This window comes from Boleophthalmus pectinirostris, unplaced genomic scaffold (genome assembly GCF_026225935.1).
Source record: "Boleophthalmus pectinirostris isolate CB_2022bp ecotype Guang Dong unplaced genomic scaffold, ASM2622593v1 HiC_scaffold_19, whole genome shotgun sequence".
NCBI lineage: Eukaryota > Metazoa > Chordata > Actinopteri > Gobiiformes > Gobiidae > Boleophthalmus > Boleophthalmus pectinirostris.
In genome coordinates, this window is record NW_026571140.1 from 2,846,772 (window position 1) to 2,862,797 (window position 16,026).

The following is a 16,026-nucleotide window of genomic DNA, read 5'->3' on the forward strand; positions in this document are numbered from 1 at the left end:
CACTATTGAAGTAGTTTGTTTATTGTGAGAACATGAATCGTGAGCTGTGAACTTTTAAACCCTGTGATTTGGTCGTACAGTTGAGTTGGGCTGAGTGAAAGGATTGAAAATATCACACGGTGTATGTCTGACATTAGAGGTACATTATTTAAAGGGTAGTATGTAAGATTTTGATTTAACATTTCATAAAGATGACCCATCTGTTTGTAAGGTCTAATACGAGATAAAGATCAAATCTAATCAAATACAGCTTTTACTGATAACTGTTGCAATGGTGGTTTTTATTTGTTTTTAATTACAGTTGGACATAATTGGACACAATGGTCAAGTTGTTTATTTTATCATTTGATGTGTTGGTTCTGAAGACGATTATCCAATCAGAAAGCAGAATGAGCCTCATGAGTCTCTCATTTGAGTTGCCAGGTTCAATACTGAAACCTAAACCTAAAATATCTCTCTGATCTGAATGGTCACTTCCTAAACTCCAGCACCTGCACCAGTCATGAGTCAGTGCTAGTGCAGCCTCTGCAGCTCAGGGAGGGAATTCTGGAGGTTCTGAGCTTCACGTGAGGTCTGTCCATATACTTGGCATGAGACAAACTTGTATGTGTCCTCTATCTACAACTTAAGGCTCTGGTGACACAGGTTCAGTTGGAATTGAAAAATCATTAAGACCACAGACCACAACATAGCGTTCCTTTAAGATGAGACAAAGAAAGTACATGTGCTAGTGTCTCTGTGGATTATAATGACAGTAATCATGTCCATATATATTCTATAAGTAGTGAATGAGTGCATGTGTTTGTACCGTCCAGGTCGCTGTCAAACGTCTCAGCTGTGGTCCACTCTGTCGCGGGGCCAGTCCCGTTCACCGTCATGGCCGACACTCTGAACGAATACTCCGTCCCACGCTCCAACGCTGCAAACAAACCACAGCCACGTCAGACGAGCCCACAGCACAACACAGGCCTGGAAAACTACTGAACTATTCTTCATCTCCTCTCACTGCTGCTCCACAACCCCGCGGTCGTCTGAGGTCTCCTGCTCCAGACACAAGACTTATTCTCAAAGATTTGGTTTTCTAAGAGATGCGTAATAGTTCTGAATGGATTTTGCGGTGGGAAATCTTTACAAGCGTCAGGGGAGTGATTGAGTAGAGGAATTCTTCAGCGAACTTTTTCAGAGACGATTTTGCGGCAGTCAGTCGGATAAAAATGAACTAGTTTAAAGTGATAAAATTGGAGGGATTTGTTCCAATCTACAGCTCCGTGAGACTGAGATGTTCCACTGTGGGGGGCGCTTTGAAAAGAAGGGATCAGACACGATGGAAGACTATTATTCGTTTGGTAAAAGAGATGTTAGCCTGAATATTACAAGCCATTTAAAAAACCCTATATTAGACATTTACTAAGGCTTTTTGACCTACTTTTTGGACATCCTAGACTTAATCTTATTGCATAAATATAGAAGAACTAGTAGTAGATGTATTTTAAGCCTTGTACTGAGTATTAAAGCTCCTATAGAACACAAAATGGACTCTTGTGAGCTTTAAGTCATGTTATAATGTTCTGACCTCCTTAAAAACAGATGTGGAGTTGTGTTTTGTTTCATTCACACATGTTTGAGTAACACTTTATTATTAGTTTGTCTATATCTACAAAGCTCAAAATGCTCTGCTCCACCTTGTGACATCATGTAGTGGTAGTGAAGGTGTATGGAGTTTAAACAAAACACATCTCCAGGTCTGTTTGTGATGAAACACAGATCTGAAAAAAGCATAAAATGGGCACTTTAAGTCTTGATTTCTGAACAAACAAAAACACCTCATAAAATTACAAGTGGAAGGGTAACATTGAGGGATAATGCAGTTTAAATTAGGTTAAAAACAATAGCTGTTTGCTGCAAAGTTGAGATGAATAGGCAATTTGTGCACAGAAATGATAAAGGTGAGTCCAGAGAAGTGCATAGACTTTAAAAACATCATCTGGAGTGGTGGGAGTGTCTGGAGTGTCTTGAAACTTCCTCTTCTCTTATTAAGATGTTAGTAGTTAGTAGTACAGAGCAGTTTTTTGAGAAAGATCCTAATAATTTGAAGTGCTTTTGACAGCACCATGCCCTTTTAAGTTGATTAATCAACGCATTGGGTCTGCCTGCAGTTGACCAAGAATTCCTTTAGTCAATTATGACACTAATGGTTAAAGAGGCGGGATTACAACGTATTAACTGCTAAAACGTAACATACACTACCGGTCAAAAGTTTTAGAACACCCTAATTTTTCCTGTTATTTATTACAATTCAAGTCGTGCAAGTCCAATGAAGAGCTTGAAATGGTACAAAGTCAAAAACTGAACAGAAAGAGGTTAATAAAGAGATAAAATAACAAAACACAAGTCCAAGCTCTGCCAAAAAATTCGGGAAAAAAGAACAAGATGGTAAAACTTGAAAACATGGAGTGTCCAGCAGCAGCACAGTGTCCAGACTTAAACCCCATGGAGCTGGTTTGGGATGAACTGGACAGAAGAGTGAAGCAACCGACAAGTGCCACACATTTATGGAAAATTCTGCAACAGACTAGTGAAGAACTTTCTGAAGAATATTTGATTTCTATTGTAAAAAGAACAAGCCATGAGGAGGCAGACACTTTCATCAGTCAAAAGTTCAGAATATGTTTTGGTCAAAAGGAAACAGTAAAAGCCTGGAAAAAGTGTGCTGTTCTAAAACTTTTGACCGGTAGTGTATTTAGATCACCGTGTTAGCTTTTATTGTGTTGAAAATGTTGGGGGTCCATCACCTGCTTGTTTCTATGTCATTGCTCTGCCTGGAATGTTCCACAGTATGACATTAAGCAGCTTTCCTTTACATTTATTCAATTACAGGTTGTTTTACTGCTCAAAATCCCAAGAAAAACAGGTATTCTGACTGTAAGCAGAGTCGCCTCTCCACAGATCTGACCTGTAATTTGGCTTGGTTTGGTCTCCATGAAGATAGAAAGGTTTATTGACAGTTTTAAACATTCCAGACAAAGCAATATAACATCTCCCTGGAGAAAGGCATTCGATGAACCCTCTGCCAGAAAAGTTACAACTTTAAAATGTGTCGTCCCTCTGTTTGCTCCTTCTGCCAAATCACTCCCCCTTCAGAGCGCTATCGCAACACAATCAGCGTGCGTCCCGCTAATGAAACAAATGCACATCACATTAAATCTGCAAACCGTAAGGAAGCTTCGAATAGGCCCTCGGAAACATGCACAGATGATCTAAAACATCTTCAGGCAGGTTTTTGACGAGGAAACGACTTTATAACCCGGCAGAATGCTCCAAAAAGTCAAGTTAGCATAATGGCCCATCTTAAAACACTTCAATTTAGCCAGTTTAAGAATTCTCGAGCGCAAAAACGAAAGCCAAACTTCATTTTTCTGATAGGAGATTGGTCCAGATTTCGCAGCTCCGCGGCTGGGTCCCACTTAAGTATTCTGCGCGAGGGGAGCACCTGCTGACAAATGACATATCTCTGGCTTCATTCTGTGGGCACATTTTCATCATTGTTACACGCTCGCATTTGCACACCGCACGCTGGGCTCCTCCTCCCCCGCGGTTTGGCCCCGAGGCTCTATCCAAGTATTCTCACTCAGGGCTGTACCATTTTCATCTAAACGCCACTGAACCTATAAAAAAATCCACACACACATGCACGAACACACACACGCACAGACACGGCTCCGAAAATCATCTTTTAAGTGCGCAGTCCCTTTGATGCGGCGCACGGCATGGAGCAGCGCCACTTGAAGGATGCTATATAATATTAATCACCAGCGCGTTGGCCCAGTGGGTATTGTGCCTGTTTGGGTAAGAGCAGAGGCGGGCAGGATTGCTTGGATTAGAGAAAAATTGTACTCAGGCAAGAGTAAAAAAGTATTAACTCAGGTCAGAACAACTCAAAGGCGCACTGTGTAACTTTTTGGTTGGGAGTCCGTCACCTGCTTGTTTCTACGGACATGTCACTGATCTGCTTTGACAGTTCCACAGTATGACTTTAAACAGCTCTATCTTATATTTATGAATTTACAGACATTCTGACTGTGAGCAGGGTCGCCTCTCCACACATCTGACCTGTAACTTGATCTGGTTTCATCTCTGTGATAATAGGCTTTATTCACGCTTACATCACAAATCAGGAAGATGTTTGGAAAGATGTGATGACAACAGTTGTAAGTCTGACAAAATCTAGGACAAATGAAAAAATGTTCCAGTTTTCTTCATGTCCATGTCATTGTAGTGTTCACTTATGTTTGGCTAATCAACAATTCCAACCATACCTCAGTTTTCAACATTTCCCCACTGACGCACAACTCCGAGCTCACTGGTACATGTGATTAGAAGAGATGAGGCGCCAAATTCCAGATGATTCCAAACAGCACATACATCTGCAGTCTTCACTTTACCATTCATCACATTTACTTCAGTGGGTTTGATCACAGTCGGTCGGTGAGTCCAGTGTCAGGAACGACAATGGAAGTTGTCATCGCATGTTTCCAAACGTTAGTTGCTTGGACTCAGTCTTGTCTCTGTCTTTAAGGCGCTTGGACTCGGTCTTGTCTCTGTCTTTAAGGCGCTTGGACTCGGTCTTGTCTCTGTCTTTAAGGCGCTTGGACTCGGTCTTGTCTCTGTCTTTAAGGCGCTTGGACTCGGTCTTGTCTCAGTCTTGAAGGCACTTGGACTCGGTCTTGTCTCAGTCTCGATACTCGACGAGCAATAAAATAGAGACAGATTTACAAAAACACTGATATTATTTGTGCCAAAATAACAGCAAAATACAAATAAATGTTGATGTGGCCTCGGTCTTGCCTTGGTCTCGACCCTCAGAGGTCTTGATCTTGCCTCGGTTTCGGGACCCTGTGGTCTCGGACAGGTCTTGGTCTTGATTAGTGACTAGTCTTGACTACAACACTACCAAACATCTTCCTGGTTTGTGACATAAGCGTGAATCGAGCCTATAGAAATGTTTACTGTCATACTGTGAAACATTCCAGACCAAGAAATAACATTTCCATGGAAAAAAGCATTTAACAGTCCCTCCACCAGAAAAGTTGCGCCATGCACGTTTACAGAGTAGCCGTCATTTGATTTGTAATTTATAATTTCAAGTGAATGTAATTTGAAAGACAAAACTTTAAATTATTTTCAAATGACAGACACAAACATGAGACAAACTAAAATCATATCTGAAGGAGCACTGCAAGAACATAAAGCATTTGTCACTTGTACTTACAGTGGGAAGAGTAACCACAACCTTTACTCAAGTAAGAGTACTCTTACTTCAATAAGAATATTACTCAACTAGGAGTGAATGTATGCCACTAGAAAAGTGCTGTGAAAAGTACAATTTCTTTAAATGTAACAGAGTACTACACACTTCTGTATACGCGTGGATAGGGTTAGTGCCTTTGATTTTACAGTGTTCAGATCGCTTTACATACAGGGTAGTATGTATACAACTGGGATAGTGCACAGACATGATGTGTGTTTTAAATGTTGCAGCGAAGACAACAGTTTGGGAGATAGCAGCTCGCACAAGGATAAGAGGGAGCAGGATAGAGAAGAGTAATTCATCTGTGAGCTGTCATGAGCAGACGAGTCAGAGCAGACACTGGAGCTCAGCATTAGATACCCAGTGTTGAGAATAAACTGTCAGAGCTCACTGCATTGGAAGGAAGACAGGAAATACATTACAACTTCAAAGTGGATACTAAGTGATGGTGGTGAGGATGTCTGGTAGAACATGGTCTTTCTCTGGTGCGACTCTGACAGATGAGGACACTTTAGTTGGTAACTCTTCAGTTTACTGTCCACATCTAAGAAGTTCAGTAGCAGTAACAGACATATAGTATTTCATTAGATCTGTGAGTGTTTAAAGCACTGTATTGAACAACTGTTTAGCCATCGCACATGGAAATGGAATTCTGTCAAGTTTTTTTAGGAGTGAATGTTTCATCCAAAAGACTTGGACAGTGGCACTCACACTTGACAGAAGGTTGGGGGTTTGATCCCCAGGTTGCCTGGGCCTTTCTGTGTGATATTTTCTCCACAGAGGTCCAGGCAGAGGACAATTATTCCTACAGGTGCAATAAAGTGAACCTAAAATTGAACACAGTTTTTGTAGCATCATGTGGATGTTATTGATCATTACTTTAATTATAATTGTAATGTAATTGCACTCGACAAAAATGTGATTTATAATGAGAATATCTGAATAACCTTACATTTACACACTGAACTGACATATGTTAATGACTGCACTGTCCCATATTAAATATCACTGCTATGCTGATGATGTGCAAATCTAGCTGCCTCTTCAGACCAGCTGCTCTGTACAAGCTCTGGTGAATTGCTTAAAAGAGGTTCAGGAATCAAACTTTCTCAGTTTAAATAAGCAGAAGACAGAAATCATAGTTTTTGTTCATTCTGATATGGTGAGGAACTGACAGTGTCATAGGTCCAATTAACACCCTGAAAAAACATTTCTTGTCATTCTTTATTACAATTTTACATTTGAAAAGCAAGTAAGCTCTGTTCTTAAATCAAGTTTTTACAAGTTAAGGGTTTTAAGCAAAATCAAATTGTACATTCCACGTCTGCACTTTGAAAAGGTCATTCATACATTTGTGACCTCAAGACTTGATTACTGTAACTCTCTGTCTGCTGTATTGACCAGGCCCAGCTCAGACGCCTACAGGGTCCAGCAGCAGCTCCTTTTAACTGGAAAGAAGCAGTTCTTCAATCCCTGCATTGGCTCCCTGTACATTTTAGAATCCATTTTCAAATTGTAATGATTGTTTTTAGGAGTCTTAATGGCACCTTCCTACTTATTACTATTTATTTATTATTTATTTATTAACTCCTCCAGCCCCATGTCCCGTCCAGAGGTGTGTGCTCTGCAGACCAGCACCTCCTGCTGTCCCCAGGACCAGGCTGAGGACCAGAGGAGATGGGGCCTTCTCTGTGGTCGCTCCACGACTGTGGAACACTTTGAATTTGCACATTAGAAGTGCACAGTCACTGGAGCACTTTAAATCCTTGCTCAAAACGCACCTTTACTCTTTGGCAGAGTTAGGTAGAGACACCCTAGCACCTTGCTGTTATTATTATTTTTATTATTATAAGTCTGCTTGATTTGCTTATTGTGTGTTTTATTTCACTGTAAATGTTGTTCAGCACTTTTGCTGTTTTAAATGCGCTGTACAAATCAATTTTTACACATATTTAGGGCGGATAACATGTGCTCCCTGAGCCCCACATGTGAGTGTCCAGTTTCAGTGAGGGCTCAGGGAAGGTTCAAAGTAAAGATGGCTCTCACATGGTCTTTGCACAGTGAGTCTGTGAATGCTTCTGTATTCAGGGCATGAAATCAATCCTGACCAAATCCAGGTACTTGTGTTTTGGTTAATGATACTTTCTCACGAGCCACTTTGGCCGGCTGCATTCAAACACACTTCAGACGGCATCTACTTCTTATCCACAGAGAAGAGGGGATAAACAACACACGTGGGGAGTACTCAGGTACATTTACTCTGTTGCATTTATGCAAATACTTTTTAAAGAAACTGTCCTTTTCAGAGTACTTTTCTAACAGCATACTTCAATAAAAATATTAAATAATAACAGTACTCTTGAGTAAAAGCTGTGGTGATTTTTCCAACTGTGAGTGAGTTTAAAGTGACTAAAGCTGTATGTAACAATAGAAAATGATTTGAACATTTGTGTTTCTTGCAGCTCCTTCACATATGATTTAGTTTGTCTCATTTTTATATCTGTCCTTTGAAAACACCAGATTTGGGGCATTATTTCACATTTTGCCCTTCAAATCACATTCACTTTAAATTACAGCTACTCTTTAATTTCCTCTTGCTTGAATAGTACTTTTCTCAAATAATATTTACTCTTACTTGAGTCATTTTTTAGACTACTACTTTGTACTTCTACTTAAATTTGTTAAAGTAACATTACTCCTACTGGACTAAAATTTGTGGCTACTCTACCACCTCTGCCCGTGAGAATCTACAAGACAAAAATACAGAATTATCCCCAGACAGAACAGTTATCTGTTGGGTACAGCTAATGTGTGAGCAGTGATGAACAGGAGCAGGTAGGTCCTTACAGTCGATGAGTTTGTAGAGCTGAGTCCCTGCCGTGATGTCTGCCGTCTCACTCCTTCGGGAGCCCTTCTTGTAGCGGATCTTGTATCCTGTGATCTCTCCGTTCTGAGCCTGGGCTGGAGGAGGCTGCCAGTGCATCATGATGCTCTGAGGAGACAAACAGACACACACGGATTATTATACTAACACTGTGGGATCTGTTTACCCCAATCATATCGACAGTGCACAGTACGTTTAGGGTTTAAAGGGCACGTATATGAGCTGTACAGGAAACATATTACACCATTTTCTGATCTATGGTTACGACCATAACCCTAATGTTGTTTCCTCAGCACAAACAGACCTGGAGTTGTGTTTTGTTTCATTCACACATGTTTAACACACAAACCCTGCATTCTTATTTAGAGTTCTTCTTTCAAACCAAAAGCAGTTTGTCCACATGTGGTAATACAAGAGGTGCTCCATTGTGTTTTTAAACTCCATACACCTTCAATGGAATCATTTAGAAGATTTCAGACCTGGAATCTCTAATGAACTAATGGTGTGTTTGATTATCCATCCGACTCGGAGGTGCAAGGACGTTGCCTAACGACACACTGACACGCCCCTTTTCCTCAGACAACGGAACTCAGAAGAACTCAGAAGAGACCGAGCAAGGATTCCGAGATAGAATCCAAGATGTGCCCAGTGTCACTTTTGAGTATGAACGGTTTTCATTGTGATTGGACGCTTCGGTTTAAATAACAGTTTCAGTCACTCATGTTACTGCAGTACCTCACTGCTTCTGTATCACTGCGATACCTTACTGCGTCTGTATTACTGCGATACTGTATCTCTGCCTGTGAGTTTGGTGGAGGGTGTTGTGCGGGTCGGCGTTGTGCTGAGGCCGATATAACACAGACTGGTTTTAAACGGGTGTTGCTAAACGTCCTGAGGGTTGCTAACAGAAGATAAACAGCAATAACAGCTTTCTGGTTGACATCCACGTTTTTCTTCAAGTCAGATAAACAAAACTGGAATAGGGCGGCTAGTCCAATCATATATACGGTCTATGTGTGAAACATAATAAAACACTTGAAGTGTGGACGTGATGTCATATCTGAGAGGGAGATGGATGAATAATCAAGCACACCATAAAGGTAAAAGGAGCTGTTAACTTGAAAAATACCTCTTCATGACATCACAAGGTGGAACAGAGCATTTTTAAGCTTTGGAGATGTAGACAGATATTGCAGGGTTACTCGAACATGTATGAATGAACCAAAACACAACTCCAGGTCTGTTTCTGATGAGGCAACAACATTCTAACATGACTTAAAGCTCACAAGAGTCAATGCTGCATCATGTAGGACCTTTAAGCCATGAGCAGTTTTCTCTCATCGCCAACTTACTCAAGATTGTATTTCCATTGAGTCATGTGCGTTTGACGCCCCGTTTACTCACTTAAGTTTACTTTAAAGTCCATTGGCAATACCCCAGAAAAGCACATGGTCTAAAAGTTGCAAAGCGGTCATAACATTACAGTATATATGCAGTGTTGAGTTGTGCGTCAGTAGGGAGCGCTGCTGTTTGGAGAATATAACTCTGCCCAGTGTTCTATTGAGAAGCCAAAAGTGTGTACTGCATCTTCTCACACCTAACATGGTTTCTTCACACCTCATTCTTTACGTCTAAATGCAGATCGAATTCAGCAGGAATGTAAGAATTTCCTGGCCAGCATTGCAGCGTAAATAATCCTGTAATCCTCTAATCCTGTATTCTCCTGCATTTGAAAGTTGAGTGCTCAGAAAATGTCTGTTTTCACCCAACCACAACAAAAAAACAAAACAAAAACGTGAACGAAAATCCGCTGCTTACTACCATGGAGGAGGTTTTGCAATTTTGAACACAACGTCAATGGACTTTACATCAATACTAGAGTTTACAATGAACAAACGTAAAAGAATGATTGGCATTATGGTTAATACTAAATACCTAGATGATCTGTAAGTATTTTTTCATTTCTCCGATGCATTTTTAGTCCTGCAGATGTAACCTTGAAGCGTACTGTAGGATGAACCAGCCTGAGCAGTACAGTTAATCACAGGGGACAAGCGCGCTGAGTCTGACAGGTGACTACAGACTGAGTGACAGCACATGTAGTCTTATGTGCAAAGGTGAGCCCCCACCGAGAACACAATTACACAGAGCTATGGTGGACCGGAGCCTGCAGAGAGGAGCGGGAGGAGAGGGCAGAAATGTGCATTTAGAGACATTTACACTGCAAAACGTCTGAAATAACAACTGGAATGAAAATGAATGGAATAGACTGTTCACAAGATATCACATTTAAAGAGACTTATTCTAATATTCCGGAAGTTGCCTTAGTGTTTTTTTTGGCAATTTTGCCAAAAGGCTGGTACAGTGAAGCCCAATTTATGGTCTTGCGTCAAATTATGTGCCCCCACCACAGGGCATGCACCTTTGAAATTGTGTAACTACGCATGGAAACAATGCAGACAGCAAGGGAAATAAGGGTTGTGATTGGTCCTCTCTACCGGTCAAATGTTTTTGACCACCACACTTTTTCTAGTTTTTTACTGTTTACTGTTGGCCTGTCCACCTTTGGCAGATAGAACAGCTGAACACACTCATGGCTTGTTGTTTTTACAATAGAAATCAAATATTGTTCAGAAAGTTCTTCCCTAGTCTGTTGCAGAAGTTTCCATAAATGTGTGGCACTTGTAGGTTGCTTCACTCTTCTGTCCAGTTCATCCCAAACCAGCTCCATGGAGTTTAAGTCTGGACACTGTGCTGCTGGACACTCCAGGTTTTCAAGCTTTACCATCTTGTTCTTTTTTCCTGAGGTAGTTTTGGCAGAGTTTGAACTTGTGTTTTGTTCAAGAGGTAGTGTTTTTAACCTCTGGATGTTCAGATCTTACCTTTGTCCATTTCATCGTACTTGCAATAAAAAGCTTTTAACCCTAATTTTTCCAGTTAAAGTTTTGATCCTTTTTCCAGAGCACCCTCTACCTCAGGGGTCGGCAACCCGCGGCTCCAGAGCCGCCTGTGGCTCTTTAGCACTCCCCTAGTGGCTCCCTGGAGCTTTTTCAAAAATGAGTGAAAATGGAAAAGCAATGATTTTTGTTGTTGTTGTTTTAATCTGGTTTCTTTAGGGGTAAAACCCTCGTTCATCTCTGGTCATGGATCTGATCCATCAGCTGTGTGGGCAAATGCAAATTGCTGACCTGAATACTTCCATCATCGTCGTCAAAGCAACAGATAAACGTCGGTCACACTTTCAGCGCGTCAGCTCCTAAAACTCCGTTTATCTCAGTTTACACGCAAACGTGAAACCGGAGTTTTCCAAAATCTCCACTCTAGCCGGAGGTGAATTCTCTGTTTGCATGTAAACGATGTGAACAAACGGAGGGAAATGTCTCAGTTTTTAAAAATACCCGTGTACGTGTAAACGGGGCCTAAATGACAAAGGAATAAACACTAACCACCTGATTTCAGTGGCTGCAGACGCCGCACCGAGTATGAGAGGGTCGCAAAAGGGGTTTGTGTATCATGAATGCTCATTTTGTATTTGTAGCCGACTTAGTCATTTTAATAGTAGGCTTATGTAGCTAATATACTGACAGCCTATGTTGCCTTCATATTAGGCTTATATAAGGCTTTTCATTTTTTGCGGCTCCAGGCAGGTATGGTTTTTGTTTTTATGGGCCAGTATGGCTCTTTGAACATTTTGGGTTGCCGACCCCTGGTCTACCTGCTCCCACTGATTGGAACACCTGCAGCAAACAGCAACATTTTTGTTTTTTCTGGCAAAATTAGGGTGTTCTAAAACTTTTGACCGGTAGTGCACATCTGCTCTGCGTACATTTCCAGTTCTCCGCTTTCCCGCTTCATTTTGTAAACACGAATGCCAGTTTTAAATCCTGGCCACCTAGCATTGTCGCAGTGAACTACTTAGACCTCGACGTAGATGCATAAATAAAACACATGAAAGACAGCGACAAGGCGACGGCAACGGCTTTGAGTGGACGCAGAACTATAATTCGGCCTTAAGTGTGTTAATCTCTAACCTGGCCGCTCTGTCAGCACCGTCCCACCCGCCGCCTCAGATCACACGACACCAACCTCCTCACTCCCTTTGTCAGGATAAAACACTGGACCTTGGGGGACCATGCCTTCGCCGCCGCCGTCCCCCTCCCTCTGGAACTCACTCCCACAATCCATCAAGAACTCAGACTCACTGCAGCACTTCAGGTCACGATTCCCCCCGTTTTCTACAGTTTGTAAAGTGTCTTTGAGTGTCCAAAAAAAAGCTCTATATAAATCTGAAGTATAAGTAAACCGGTGCCGCATCTCAGTTCTCTTTCCTCGCTTCCTTCTCCTTGATTCCTCTCCTCGATCCTCCACGTTTCAGCTGTCAATCAAATGTGTCATATGAAGCGGTGTCCTGAAGAAAACCACGGAAGGAAGGAGTAAACCTGAGGGAGGCTTCAGGAGCAGACATCAGAGAAAAGAATCAAGCTTTATTGATCTCAGTGAGGAGTTTATATCCTCTCTCCTCGCTTTGCCTCCTTTGTGGGCGTGACATCCTCAAAAATTTCCTGCAGATTGAAGGAGGAGGAAGCGAGGAGAAGGAAGCGAGGAAAGAGGAATGGGAAGTGGCCAACAACAAACTTCCTCATAGCAGTTACCTTTCTTTAACCTCGATTCCAAACGATTTCTGAATCAAAAACTGTATTATTCATTTAAGATTACAGAGAATTTCAAGTACAAAAAAAAAAAAGACTCAGCAAATGTAACCAAATTAAGATTAATATCCCTAATTAAAGTCATTTCATTTGCGTACACACTGGGTTTTGCAGTGTAAAAGGAGGCGGGGCTCAGCGGGGGACAATAGTTAATTAAGACGTCCCACTGTGAGTGTATAACCCCCCCGTCACCGCACACACACGCACACACACTCACACACACTCACACACACTCACACACACTCGCATACACACACACACACACACTCCTCCTCCGTCCAGGGAATTCACACGTTCAATCTGTGTTAAGTGTTTGGCAATTATTTTCTGTTTTCTTATTAAGTCTCGGGCTCCGGTGATGCACGGCGCTTCGAAACACTTTTAATTGCACTAAAATCGACTTGTGGGAAAAGCAGAGGAGGAGGTAGAGGACATATTAAACAAACAGAACGTAGATCTAGACGAGAGAGAACATATATACAGAAATGGATTATGGAGGATTTTTTGGAATATTAGTGGACAACAGATTTTGAGTTTGGGTTTTGTGAGAGAGTAAGGAAGAGAGAGTAACAGAAAGAGAAAAGAGAGGCTGTTGGGAAGAGAGAGAGGGGGGCAGAGGGAAGGATAGAGAGAATTGGAAGAGAAGAAGGTAGTAGTAGATAGAGATGAAAGAGAGAGTAATGGAAGGAGAAATAAAGATAGCAGGGAGAGGTGACGAGCGAGCACCACAACAAAAAGTGAGAGAAAGATGTTGGGATGGAGAGAGAGACAAGAGAGAGAATAATGGAAAGAGATAAGAAGAGAGGGGGAGAGAGTGAAAAGAGAGGGAGGGAAAGAAAGAGGGAGTTAGAAAGGGAGAGAGATGGTGGGAAGGAAAGCGAGAGAAAGGGAGGGTGTTGGGGAGAGAGGGGCAGACAGTGAGGGAGAAAAGGCAGAGAGAGACAGAGGGATGGAAGAGAAGAAGGTAGAAGTAGGAGCGAGAGACAGAGAGAGAGAACAGAGAGAGAAAGTAAAGGAAAGAGAAATAAAGATAGGAGGGGCGACAACAGAGCACCACAACAAAAAATGAGAGTAAGATGTTGGGATGGAGAGAGAGGAACAAGAGAGAGAAGAGAGAGAATAATAGAAAGAGAAAAGAAGAGAGAGGGTATAGGGAGGGAGAGAAGCAGAGAGATTGAAGGGGGTATAGAGAGGAAGGAGAGAGAGAAAAGGAAAAGAAGAAGATAGTAGAGAGAGATGAAGGAGAGGAAGCAAGAGAGAGAGAGAGAGAGAGAGAGAGAGAAATGGAAAGTGAAATAAAGATAAAGGGAGAGCACCACAACAAAAAATGAGAGAAAGGGGTCACGATTGGGATGGAGAAAGAGAGACAAGAGAGAGAAAAGGGCAGTGTAAGAGAGAAAGGGAGAAGAATGGAAAGAGCAAAGAAGGAGGAGAAGGAGATGGAGGACGTTTAGAATTCTAGTTTGAGTTTAAAGAGGGGAGGAATTAACACATAATTTAACACACAATATCTTTAGATCACCATGTTATCTTTTGTTTTTGACAATCTGAATCTCCTCTATCTTTGCTCTCCACACTAAGACACTCCCCCTTCAGAGCGCTATCACACACAATCGGCGTACAACCCGCTAATGAAACTACTGCACATTGCATCAGGTTTGTCAAGTTATTGTGTACAGTTTTTCATCATGTTTTTGTATATTTACAGAGAATTGTCGTGTGGGAGCATGGGTGACGTTGAAGAGATCACTAAATTACTCAAACATGCATGGAAGACATCTAAAACCTCTTCAGGCGTGTTTTTGTTGAAGGAGCAAAGTTATAACACGGTGGAAAGCCAAAAAAAAAGAAGTGCTATGTAACTTTTCTACATCATCTACAGAGATGTTATTGCATTGCCTGGAATGTTCCACAGTATGGCATTAACCTTATCTATCACTATGAAGACACGCAGTCTACCAGGCAAGTTATGTTTTTAATGGTAATTGTTTTTGTTTTTTTTATAACAGCAGCTGCAATTTCATACATGAAAAATGAAGTGTAATGTCATATTTTGGAACTTTCAACGGACACGAACCGGTGACAAACCAGAAAAAAAGTTCTTATATTAAGCGGAATTGACTCCTGTGAGCTTTAATATTCTAATGTTGTTTAATCCTCAAAAACAGACCTGGAGTTGTGTTTTTTTTCATTCACATGTTTGAGTAACTAATTTCCAATGCTCAAAATGCTCTGCGCCACCTCATGATGTCATGAAGTGGTAGTTTAAGTTTACAGCTCCGTCTAACTTTAATTCAGAACATTCCAGAGCTGAAAAGATCCAAAAGATTCTAGTGAAGGAGTAAACACATTGGAGCATTTCCTGTATTACCACATGTGTTTTCTGTTTGTGTGTTAAAGGAAAGTTTGTGATGAGGAAACAACGTAACAGATCAGAAAATTGTGTAATATGGGCCCTTGAATGTTACGTAATGTATGAAAAAAAGGACCTTATGACGGTGAAGGGCTCTAACTACCAAACGTCGTTCCGTATGTTCGGTAATTACAGGAAAATCATTGTATTGAGGTTATGATGATAAATAAGCTTGTATTGACAAAGTGCTGAAAAGGAGCTGTAATTTCTTCATTAAACCCAGCGGCAGCGCGGCAGCCGAGGTCCTCTTGTGTGAAATTGAACAGGATTAATTACCTGATGAGAGCGTGTTTCCAAATCAACACCAACAAAATGACCCATTAAGTGTTGATTATGCGCACTAATCACATGTTTGGGTTTGGAGAAAAACAGAAGCTGGAGACGACAACACCGTTTCAGATCAAACATTTCAGTGCTGGAAGATGTGCTAAATGTGAATAATGTAAAGGTGCACTCTGGAACTTTTCAGGTGGAGGGTGTGCTACCTGCTCGTCTCCATGGACACTGCTGTGACAAAGTTGTTCCACAGTACTGCATGAAACTTAACTTTTTAACCCTTCCTGACCGACGGTATCATTTATGATACGAGGGAATATTTTTATATAACTGACCATAAAAGATAGAAACTTTTTTTAAGTAAAGCATCTTTCCGGCATTATCCTACGTCACACTCACGCTGCGTGATGATGTAGGGAAAATAAGTGTCCAATAG

The 16,026-nt window shown here is 41.3% G+C and overlaps 1 protein-coding gene across 1 annotated transcript in view; it reads right to left on the reverse strand.

The window, feature by feature from the left end:
* Nucleotides 1-16,026, reverse strand: part of neo1a (neogenin 1a) — a 417,022-nt gene that overhangs the window by 43,204 nt on the left and 357,792 nt on the right. The window contains 2 exon segments of the mRNA XM_055154744.1: nucleotides 809-919; nucleotides 8,156-8,300. Of these exon segments, the coding sequence (XP_055010719.1) occupies nucleotides 809-919; nucleotides 8,156-8,300 (256 nt within the window).